Source organism: Barbus barbus (assembly GCF_936440315.1).
Source record: "Barbus barbus genome assembly, chromosome: 42".
NCBI lineage: Eukaryota > Metazoa > Chordata > Actinopteri > Cypriniformes > Cyprinidae > Barbus > Barbus barbus.
Genome location: NC_136720.1, coordinates 21,388,705 through 21,401,474, shown reverse-complemented (window position 1 = coordinate 21,401,474; position 12,770 = coordinate 21,388,705). Strand labels below are relative to the sequence as shown.

Here is a 12,770-nt window from a genome sequence, read left to right as displayed (position 1 = left end):
ATATTGTGTAGTGTAAAGTTGTGTACATAAATTGTGTGCAATTTTCTTTTTTTTTCTTTTTATAATGAAATTAATGAGAGATAAATGAGATATACAATATATAATTGTATGTTATAACGCATACACACAGTATGCATTTTAAAGTTGCATTGTGTAATATGTTAATGTGAATTGTGTCTTTTAATTAAAGTTTATAGTGTGTGTTTGCACAGGCTTTTTAGGAACTATGACATGCAGCAGTAAAACTGACGTAAATTCATCAGCTGATGACCAAGCATTTGAAAAGGCGAGGATGAGCTAGACCCTTGTACAATGCATGTGCGAATATTACAGATGGCCTAAAGTCTGTGCTGATATTCTCAGACTCGAGGCTGGAGACCAGCTCTAATTGGTACAGTGGAACTGAATGACGAGCCTGTATTGTGATGGTGACCTGCAGGGTCTGACTGCGCTACTTGAAGGTTTCGAGGCAAGTCAATCTGGACACAACAGCGGGCCAGAGGAGGCTGAGACACAGACAGACACAAAGAACAGAGCTAATTGGAGATGTCTAGACTTTAAGGGGTCATATCATGGAAAATAGGATTTTCCTCTCCTGTTTGCTCTTAATAAGAGTTTGATGTACTGTGTAGGCATAGTCTGACCAATTCTCTTTCCAAATGATCCAGTTTTCCTCTTTTGGAACAGAGAGTGAAGAAAAGTTATACAAATTCTTTGATTTAAAGGAATTCTTTGAATAGTTCAGGCCATACTAGGTGTAGATGATTTTGTTTCTTCAGCTGAACAGATTTGGAAAAATTTTGCATTACATCACTTGCTCACCAATGGATCCTCTGCAGTGAATGGGTGCCGTCAGAATGAGAGTCCAAACATCTGATAAAAACATTACAGTAATCCACATGACTCCAGTCCATCGTCCAGTTAACGTCTTGTGAAGTGAAAAGCTGTGTGTTTGTAAGAAACAAATTGTCGCCTCTGGTCAAAATACGAGTTCATAAACCAAAATAATGCTTCCTCTAGTGAAAAAAGTCCATCCCCTGTTCTCCTCTCACATCAACTGTTTTGGACTGTTTTTTGCTTGTAAAAAGTGCTTGATCTGTGCATATTTCTATGATCATATGCTATGATTCAAATGAGATGACTTTCAATGGAGAAAAAAAATTATGGATTTGTTTATTACAAACATGCACCTTTTCACTTCACAAGGCATTAATTAATGGACTAGAGTTGTGTGGGTTACTTGTGGATTATTGTGATGTTTTTATCATATTTTTGGACTCTTATTCTGACGGCACCCATTCACTGCAGAGGATCCATTGTTGAGCAAGTGATGTAAAGCTAAATTTCTTTCAGATTTTTCCAAATCTGTTCCAATGAAGAAACAAACTCATCTACATCTTGGATGGCCTGAGGGTAAGTACATTTTCAAGCAATTTTCATTTTTGGGTGAACGATTCCTTTGAGCTTTGTGCTGTTATAGATAGATGTAAGTGAGTGGCTCACTGCTGTACAGATGTGCTGGAGACAATCTGTGAACTTCAGGTTCAGCTCTGTCACCTGATACTGCTGCCTCTGTGCGCTGTTGGTTTGCCGTTGAGTTTCCTCTTTAGTCTGGGCGCACACAGGGAATGGAAATCAATTAATTAATGCACTCGCAATGATTTATTCATGATGTCGATCCATCGTGAGGAATCGCCTCACCAGGTGGGAAAGAGCTCAGCATGCTTTGTGGTGAAAGCTGGCAAATGGTGGAAAAACACCAGCCATTTAACCATCGTCCTTTGTGTATTTGTGTTAAAGTCAATCTGAATGGCTGTTTTCAACTCGTTATACTACATTTTAGAGTAAAACGGTGAGGAAAAAAGAGTAGAACAGGACTTGATTTTGTCTATTTGAAATTATTTTGACTATTAAAAGTGGGCGTTATATAACAGATTTAGCCTGACCACATGCACGTTTGGTAAAACACAGCTTAAGCTAGCTGTTGGATAAAAACATCTACACCTTCTTCAGTACTCATTTTTTTTTCTTATGTCTGTCAGATGAAACATCTCTTAACCACACTGGATTGTCTTAGTATGCTGTGAAATGTGCTGTGGAAAAGGGAGGTGTGGCTCTAGCATTTTTGTGTGGGATGCTTGTTCTCTGGAACGTTTTAGTTGAAGGCAACGCAAAGCGTTGTGACAGGCCGAATGAGTCTGTGCTGATTGGTAGAGCACCTCAGGTCTACTTCTGTGGCCCAAACGACATTCATAGAATGCTGGAGGTTCGTTAAGTGTCAGAAGTCGCACATTCTTGAGATTACAGCCTCGCTGTGTCCTTGTTATTAGGAAAACAAGGCCCACTGCTTCTTGTCTAGCCTTAGTTTAGTTTAATTTAGAGTCTTCTGAAGACTGCGGGCTGCTGCTAAGTATTCCATCGGAGTTGAAATATCCGGCAGATTCCTCAGCCGTCTTTTTTTTTCCCTCTCCACTGCATTCTGTGGTTTGGCATTCCCTTGAAAACATTCCATCTGTGGGGGTTGGACTGGGAAAGTCTGATCTTTCTAGTGAGGGGGAAAAAAAAAAACACGTGGAGGAAAGTGGAAGGGTTGAAGAAAGGCCCTGTTAGCATCTGCTGCAGCTTCCAGTGAAATGTATGAGAATGCTAACTACTATGCAAGCTTACATCTGCCATGAAATAAAAAAAAATGGACAAATCAGAAATGTGAGACTTGCAGTTCTAAAAAGAAAAGTCAGAATTTTGAGATATAAACTCACAATTGCACGAAAATATAGTGAGATATATAGTTGCAGTTCCCTTTTTTATTCTTTGGTGGAAAAACAAGCTTTTCTCATAATTCTAAATTCTCACAATTCTGATATTTCTTCTCAGAATTCTGAGTTCACATCTCGCAATTCTCGCAAATAAAAGTCAGAATTTTGAGAATTAGTTTTTTCTGTTGCATAAGCGCCCATAGCTAACAGAATACTTAGGGAGAGAGTGCACATGCTCTAGAAAATAGGTACAAAGCTGTCACTGTGATGGTACCCATTCAAAAGGTAATAATATATAAGTACTAATTTGCACCCTTTAGGGGTAAAGACGTTATAAAGGTATAGCTTTTGAAAGGTTACCACCCTAGTTACAGCTTTTGTAAAGCTTTTTTCTACAAGTGTATGATGGTTTAGGTGTTCATGTCCAGCCAGTTTTATCACAGCAGAATGCTTGTCTCTACCTTACTACTTGGTAGGAATAGTTTCTTATTTTAGCTGTAGAATCAATCCCCCCCCCCCCCCCCCCCCCGCTCTCCACTGTGGTCTGTTTTAAGCAGTCCTGAGTCTTTTGCCTGAGGCTGACCGATAGCTTTTTGTGTGTTATCACTCTGAGGCTCCGTCCTCAGGCGATGGACTTGTAACAGTAGTATGTGAGCTCAGCTGTCTGTCATGCTGTCAGGACTGTGTGTTCTGTGTGGTCAGTCTTGTGTGGGACTCTCAAGCCTGGAGAAGGGAAGTGCAAATGCTGGCTATTTTGTATTTGTTAAAATAATAACACTTCTTCCAGTGAAAAAGTACATCCCCTGTTGCCCTTTCACATCAAAATTACTTGACATTTTTTTGAACTGTTTTTAGACTGTTTTTGCTTGTAAATGGTGCTTGATCTATGCATATTTCTCTTCAGATTCAGATTGGATGAAATATTTTATTGGAGAAAGCAGTCTTGCAGTAATTTAGCCAGAAGCAACGGTTTGAAGTTAAAAACAGATGAATTTGTTCATTACAAACATGCAGATTTTGTTTGGATTGGAGTGGGGTGGATTATTGTGATGTTTTTATCAGATGTTTGGACTCACTCTCTGACAGCACCCATTCACTGCAGAGGATCCATTGGTGATACAATGCTAAATTTCTAAATTTTCTTTACAAATTTTAATTATTGGGTTATCTACTCCTTTAATAAAAAGTGACAAAATCCCAAAAAGTAACATGTAGTAGTAAAATGTTAGGGGAACTATTGTGATCGAGGGTGGATGTGGTAAAGCAGGGGGTCTCTTTGCCTATTTTAGTTGAATGTTTGCAGGAAATGTCAATCCCAGTGCCTAATCTTTAGGATGGAGTGATAGTGTAGGAGTGGAGATTAGAGACAGGACAAGTCATGGGACAAACCTTTCCACCAAACGGGATGTGGCATGAGGCGATACGGAGTGGAAAGATAAGACATGGTAGATGTCTTCAGTTGCACAGAGAAACCCAAACCACTGCATACTCTGATAAATGGTTTGTTGATATTACTATTGATCTGATGTTTGTGTCTGATCGGTGTCTGCTCACATTTATAGGCCCATAGGAGGTGTTCAGACTGGTCTTAGGTTTCAGTTCATTGCCATTTTAATATTATATCGCCATATCAGGCATGTACAAAGCCTGCAGACCTGATGATAACTTGATTATTATCATGCATTATAATCATGTATGTTATAACACACACACACACACATGCAGCGTTTTTTTGCAAGAGTCTTTAGATTGTTCACTACAGCATGGTGGCCTGTTTGCAATCTGTTGCAATCTCATGGGCCTGACCTTTTCACCTCTGTCCCGTCTTTGTGCCTGCCATCATGCCTCTGATACCTTCTACCTCAAGAGCCTGACCCTGGTTGTTAGCCTTTTAGGTTTTCTTTAGCACATCTGGCACTTTTATGTTAATATGAATGAAATGATCAAACTGAAGATTTAAAATGTGTTTGATCCCTGCTTTGTCCTGTCAGAGGTTTTATTCCCCTTCAGTTAAAGGCTGGATGAAACTTTGTATTGATTTCTGTGTGCCATGTCTTGCTCAAGGGATTTCACAAGTACTGCATAAATCTGCTCTCTTTCTGAATCGTGTTTCATATGGTCCTTCAAGAAGTCAAGATCAGTTTTAAACAGGTCTGTTTGGAAAATTGCCCTTAAAAACAATTATTAAGTGTCATGTTTAATGGGTTTTTCGTTATGAAAAATTCAAAGCATTATTAAAAACTACACTTGCAGCAGCTGAAGTTCATTCTGTTTTAATTTTACATTTTTTCTACAATTCTTCATCCTTCTGCTACCTCCGTTTTCAGTTAAAAGCCTTTCAAGGGACATGATAAAATATATTTCATTCATTCATTTTCCTTGTGTGAAAACACCCGTAAATACATTATATTTATATTTGAATTTATTTATAAATATTATTTATTCATTTATACTTTTCATTTATAAATATTTATTAATTTAAATATACAAATAATGTAGTTAAAAAATGTGACACAAAAAGTCAATACTGTGTCCATTCCATATACAACTACACTTTATTTATTTTGAACATTTTATTTAATAATTCGTAAACATTAGTTATTTCAATTTAAAAACATGGCTGAAGAAATAAATTCAATTCAAGTTTATTTGTATAGCACTTTTAATAAATGCATCATCTTTTTTCATTGTTTTTCTACCCCTCTCCCTTCTGTCTCTCTCTCACTCTTTCTTTTACAAACACTAACACATGCAAGAGGCAAGAGGAGACTAATGAATAATGTAGATTCCTGTCTCTGTGGTGCCATTAGAAGCTGTTGAGAATATAAAGTCAATATTTACAGAGTAACACAGCCATCAGTGTCTATTTCTGTATATGTATAATTCAAATCCTCTTACTGATCACCATAACTCACTTTTTTATTAGACTATTACTTTGTGTGAATGAGGTGTAAGGTGTGTCTGAAGTGCTTGTTTTGCAACACCGAGACGGGTGTGTTATCTTGAGTTACAGTCTTTGTGTCCTAGTGTCAAGCCAAAAAACATGCTGTCCTCTTCTAGTATATAAATTGGTTAATCATGTTAAAAAGGAAGTGACAGCACCTTCTTTTTCATGTCTTAAGTTCATGAAGTTTGCTGTCTTCATGTGGAAATCAGACTAAAACATGCACAAAAGTACTTATAGTACCATCTTTGTCATTGTACATGCCTAAATTGATCCACTCTCTGTCTTGTTACACATGAGTGCATATTTTTGGCAGTAACATTTTCCTGCAGTGTAGGGAAAAGGGGTGCTCGTAACCATGGTGATACCTGCAGACATATTCATGACTATTCTTAAATTCATGCCCTCTGGTCTTCCTGAACACCTCCTTTTACCTTCTCCTTGTTCCAGCGTCACTCTTCTAACTGCTTTTTTGGTCCTCTCTGAGGTGGACGGATAGCATGAATCCCTTTCCTTTGGGACTTGTTGTTCAGTGTGGTTGGAGAGCATGGGCTGTATTTACCCCGGGGTCGCTAGAGAGCTGCTCCAGGTGGAAGTAATAGCCGTCTGTCTTTAAAGCTCTATAAAGCACTCAAACCAGCAGAGATTCAGTGTCCTGAGTAGATCCGTACAGCTGATGTTGTGTTTTGAAAAAATCCCTGGAGAAGTCACACAAGGTTTATGAGAGTATAGCCTGTCATTATCTAAATAAGTCTGTAGTAGCATTCATTCATTCATTCATTCATTCATTCATTCATTTTTTTTCGTTTTCAGTTTATTTTGTTATTGTTGTTTTATTTATATTGTGTGTATATATATATATATTCATTCATTAATTTATTTATATTTCTTTTATTAGTGTTAAATGTCTTTTTATTTTTGTTTATTTGTTTAGGTTTTATTTATTTATTTTCTTTGTGTTCTTATTTGTTTTCATTCCGTCATTTACATTGCAATTATTTTATTTGTGTTGCATTTATTTACTTATATTTGCCTTTATTTATGTTTATTTAATTTAAGTTTTTATTTATATCTGATTTTATTGGTTTATTTATTTAGATTTTATTTGTTTTTGTTTTTGTTTATTTTTAACTTAAATTAAAACAAAAAAATATGTATTTATATATTTTTCAAAAAGTAATTAACTTGACAGACTTAATAGCCTATATTATTTTAAAATGTGTTCATTCTTATATTATTTCAGATTAACATTGCCAGATTTAGCCAGAATATTAATGCTAGTTTGTTGCAAGTGGCTGTTATTTGCATAAGCTTTATCTCTGATTCATTTGTTTTATCTGCAGCATTTCCAGATGACCATCCAGGCCCTCCAGGACGAGCTGCGGATCCAGAGAGATCTGAACCAGCTGTTCCAGCAGGACCCAAGCATTCGTCCCGGCGAGCCCCTGACTGCCGAGCTGACCGAGGAGAACTTCCAGCGGCTGCACGGTGAACATGAGCGGCAGGCCAAGGAACTGTTCCTCCTGAGGAAGACTCTGGAGGAGATGGAGCTGCGCATTGACACTCAGAAACAGACGCTCTGCGCTCGAGACGAATCCATCAAGAAGCTCCTGGAGATGTTACAGAGCAAAGGTCTGTCTGCCAGTGAGGAGGACCACGAGCGGACACGGAGGCTGGCTGATGCTGAGATGCATATCCATCACCTGGAAAGCCTTTTGGAGCAGAGGGAGAAGGAAATGGTCATGCTGAGGGAGGTGAGAGCACTAGTGAACCTCAGAAAACCATCAAACAACACTTATGCAACTTTTAACCTATTAAAGGGATAGTTCACCCAAAAATGAAAGTTTGCTGTTAATTTACTCCAAGATGTAGGTGACTTTTTTTTTTTTTTTTTTTTTTTTTTCTTGAGTTGAACAGTTAAGAAGATACGGTAGCACTTTACTTAAAGCCTTTATGTATAATATTATTATATATTATTAAAGAGTATAATGCATTGTAATTATTCATAATGCGCTTTGTCATGAAGTGTTATGTGATCGTACAATGCATTATAATGTGTATTACAAGGCATAATTAATGCATTAAAACAAAATTTATAATGCATTTTACATAAAGGCTTTAAGTAAAGTGTAACTGAAAATTCGTAGCTGAAACCATGGTCGTTGTTGATTGAAAAAAAATGCAAGTCAGCGGCTTCCCGTTTTTGAAAATAAAAAAAGCATATTAAGAAACAAAATTAATACCCATGGCTCCTGACAATATATTGAGGTCTTATGAAGAAAAAACTGAACATTATTTACAACATTATTAACTGTAGTCCCTAGCCTCAGGCAACCATGAAATCTTTTTTTTTTTTTTTTTTTCTGCGAACTTTCCGTTTTTGATCATAGACGTGAAAATGCAATCCAAACTTAAATGGTTGTAATTCATGAATGCTTTTGAATATAGTTGGTCTATTTTTAAAGAATATCAGCAGATTATTGCTGAAATTTAAATTTCATAAAAAATTTATATATTTATGGAAGTTTAAGTTTACTGTGAAGAACATGTACTGTATTAAAAATATTTTATATAAAACAAATCCTTTATAAAATATTTTGGAAATCATAAAATTAAAGCTATATGTCTAACTAAGTTATGTCCCAAATTTGAAGTTGATATCACAAAAAATTGGGTGATACCCAAACTCCATTGTTTAAAAAAAAAAACAATTCCTGTCACAAATATATGCAAACCCATTTTCGCCACTGAATAAAAAAGAAAAAAATGTAATTGCGACTTTATCTTGCAATTCTGACTTTTTTCACAATTCTGACTGTTTTCTCTTTTTATTTTTTATTCAGGGGCGAAAACGGGCTTCCATACAAATGTATACATTTCTGTCACAATAGTACTTCTGTCAGAAATATGGACTCTTGAAACTAAGGCCTTTTCTATAATATGTGTTTCGTCAGGATTAGAATAAGTTTAGATGATTTTTTTATTTTTTTGTAATATGACATTTGACTGCCCACTAGAGGGAGGAGTCAGCTAAAATTATTTAAAGTACCATTTCCATAGTAACGCAATTTCCCATTTCAAAACCACTTTCACAGGATGAATTTTGAGTGTTCAAATTATATATCATGTTTCCTAAAATCGCTGACAGTCAACAAATAGAAAGGTGTATACAAATCTGCTATTCACTAGCATTAAATGCATCAATTCAGCAACATTTAAATGACTGTTGTGGATTGAATAATTGTGGTGATGATGAATCAAGGGCTCTAGATTAGTCCTTTTAAACTACGCCGGACGAGCAGGCTTACCAAGCGAGAGGGAAACCTGTTACAAATTGAAGGCATTGAACATTAGTTGCTATAGAAACAGGAGAGACTGAAAAGAACATTGATGAAAGGAGACACAGATGTTGCTGACTGCAAAACCTGTTAATGTGGCAGGAGACACATTTATCACATTAAGTTTAGGAGTTTATCTCAAGAAGTTAAGCTGACTGAAGTTTATTCAAGTTAAACTGAAATTTCCAGTCAGTTTTGTTACATAATTGAGAGAATTAGTGAATTTCTAATAGGCTTTTAGTGTAGCAGTTTTTGATTTATAAGTAAGATAAGACACTCATGTTTTGTTGACCGAAATATGGTCATACCTCAGATGTTGCAAGTTGCTAATTAGTTGGACTCATGGATGTGATGCGAATTAATGTCCTTGAATCCACACAAACCATTTTAGTGCTTATGTGCTGTTTGTATTTCTTCGTTTTTATTAGAACGAGATGCAATGCTGTCAGGAGGCTGTTATATAGTTTTCAAAGGAGGTCTGTCTGGCATTCCCTCTTTGTATTTTTGTCAGGCATCTTCTGAGATAGTTAGCAGTCAATAGCAGGACTTTGGCAACGGTGACATCTAGTGGCCAGTTGATAAAATGGCACAATCAACTCCATTGCACACACAGTTTATCACATTTTCTCAACTGGTTGTGGGAGACAAGACAATATGCAGGATTTTGAAAGGAATTGATAAAAAGAGCTGACAGTCCTACACTCCTATTGGTTGTTCCTATAGTTATGTATTATAATTCTGTATAATAATTTTGTGATGCATAATTATCACAGAAAAGAAACCTGGACAGGGAGATCAGGGTTTTCTTTCTTTCTACCTAGCATGCTTATTTCATGGCTACAAACAACCCTCTGAACTAAACTGTTCAAATGTTTGTCTGTCAAATTCTACTAAATTAATTTGACAAAAACTACTAAACAATCATATCAGAATAGGCGTGTGCGATATTGATTTTTTTTTTTAATATCTTCATTTTTTCGATAACAATAATTAGACAATATTTTGCAGTGTGTTATTGTGCTGATATCTGACTGCCGTGGACAGCTGCTTTTTTTGATATTCTTCATATTCTGTGTGGTCAGTTCACATCAGTGATTAATTAATCTTTTCATTTAAGTTTAAATTGATTTTTACCTTTTAATAAAGCAATTTTTTCTAAAAGTGTACATCTTTTGAGTCAAATGGTTACATTTAATCAGTCAATTGATTAACAGAATTGTGATATAAAGTCAGAATTGCGAGTTAAAGTCCAGTTTTGAGGGGAAAAAGACTGATATGTTCTCAGAACTGCGAGTTTATATCTCAGAATTACAACTTTTTAACTTGCAAGTGCGAGTTTAAATCACGCAATTCTGAGAAAAAAAAGTCAGCTGTCAGCTGAAAATATTCAGAAGGAACAAATAAATTCCTTGAGAAATATAACTTCCCGCTCATGTCCACTGCAGTCATCACAGCCTTCACATTCTTTCTGATTTGAGTGATCCTTTTCTATCTAGCTAGCTAAACATGTTTAACATGTAAATTCTTGCTAAATATGCAGTTATATTACGGGTCGTTGGCATGAATTGTACTCGTGATGGAGCTCTCTTGGAGCGAGTGAAAACCACGCCACTCCGACTTTTAAAAAATCCGCTCCTCGCTCCATTCACTCCGCTCCGCTCACATACTCTGATTGGGAGTAACTGTTGCTGTCATGACAGATCTATTTCAGAACCAGCCACTATCTAAATAATCTGGCTACGGGCCAGATATTATTGCTGGCGGACCACTACCGTAGTTTTTTTCAAAATACTCAATATTGTCAAATTGCACATCGTTAAAACAACAATTACGATATGATTGCAGACGATATATATCGCACACTCTTATATCAGAATGATTTCTGAAGGATTATGTGACCCTCAAAATTTAGCTTTGTCATCACGGGAATAAATTACATTCGGAGAGAGAGAGAAAAAAAAAAAATAATAAAATAAAATATATATATATATTAAATGTAATTTTATATTGTATATATTTATATATATATATAATATATATATATATATATATATATATATATATATATATATATATATATATATATATATATATATATATATATATATATATATATATATATATATATTAAATGTAATTTTATATTGTATATATTTATATTTTTTCAAATGTATATATATATATATATATATATATATATATATATATATATATATATATATATATATATATATATATATATATATATATATATATATATATATATATATATATATATATATATATATATATATATATATATATATATATATACACACACACACACACACACACACACACACACACACACACACACACACACACACACACACACATATATACATATATAAAATGTAATTAATTTATATTCTATATATTTATATTTTTCGAGTTTAATTTATTCTTGTGATGGCAAGGGTGAATTTTGAGGGTCACATTTTTCAGAAATCATTCTGATGTGCTGATTTGGTGATCAAAGAATATTTACTTTTTATTATTAATGTTGAGTGATTTTGCTGCCTAATATTTTGTGGAAACTGTAATACATTTGTTTTTTTTTGTTTTTTTCTGAATTCTTTGATAGATAGTAAGTCCAAAATAACAGCATTTATGTAATTTAATATTTTGTGACATCATAAATGACTTTTACTGTCAGTTGTGATCAATTTAATGCATCCTTATAGTAGAGAGTGCTGTAGTCTCAGTGAGTTTAATGCCTACATTTTTAGCTTTAAATGCTGTGGTGCATGATTAGAGCATTACAGGTGAAGTCTGGGCTAAACTAATGATTTGGACTGAGATCAGAAGAGCATTTTAGGTTATTTATTGGGGCCTCCAGTTGGATTTCAGAGAACGGGGGGAAATAAACTAATGGCCCTTCTTTTAATCTGATGATTTTAAAATTCTTCCTTTGCCAACAACTTACTGGAACTGTTAGTAAAAATGGCCATGTCATGGAAAACTGGAATTTTCTGCTCTTTCATTCTTTTAAAAGCATTTGGGGCATACTGTAACGTTCACACTGCAAACCTCCCAAAACCACCCAGATATTTCAGTGCCTCTTCTATATACATCAACAGTGTTCATTTACATATACAACTCTTAAAGGTACAGTGGGAAAACAGTCCTAAATCACGTTTATAAGTTTTCATGAGCATTTTTGATTTCAGCAATGTCCTGGGAACAGATAGTAATATTGTAGTTCTGTTAGATGTAAATGTTGTACGACAGCGTCTCTCAACAGTTACACTCCCTGAAGCACCGAAGCTCTGCTTTCCATATGTTCCCATGACTCCAGACGTGTAGATGCATGGCTGTTTTTCCATGCCTGTCTGTGTGCGTTCATATCTGATGTGTTTGGTGTCCAGGCTTTGTGTTTGAATGATGATTTGAGGTCTTTAATTGCCCGGAGGTTGCAGGCTGGCTGCATCTCTTTGTGTTTGGTGGACGTTGCATTCACTCTATTTGTCAGTTGCTCGGTACATTTTGTTTTTCATAAGGGACTCAGTCATGCATAAACGCTCAAACCAGAGGACTGAAAATGTCTCTTCTGCAGATCGCTTATGCAGTGATCTCAGTGTGCTCAGTTTATAATCTGGCCATGTAAATTAGAAGTCTGGGTTATTTTATCATCAAGGTTTGAGCTGGACATAATGTGGGGTGTTATGGATCCGCATCAACTGATGGCTGCCG

General features: G+C 35.4%; 1 protein-coding gene across 2 annotated transcripts in view; it reads left to right on the top strand.

The window, feature by feature from the left end:
* Positions 1–12,770, top strand: part of LOC306861188 (ELKS/Rab6-interacting/CAST family member 1-like) — a 220,764-nt gene that overhangs the window by 18,190 nt on the left and 189,804 nt on the right. For both annotated transcript variants that reach the window (XM_079403325.1, XM_079403324.1), the window contains exon 3: positions 7,044–7,454. In XM_079403325.1, coding sequence (XP_079259451.1) covers positions 7,044–7,454 — 411 coding nt within the window. The remainder of the gene's footprint in view (positions 1–7,043; positions 7,455–12,770) is intronic.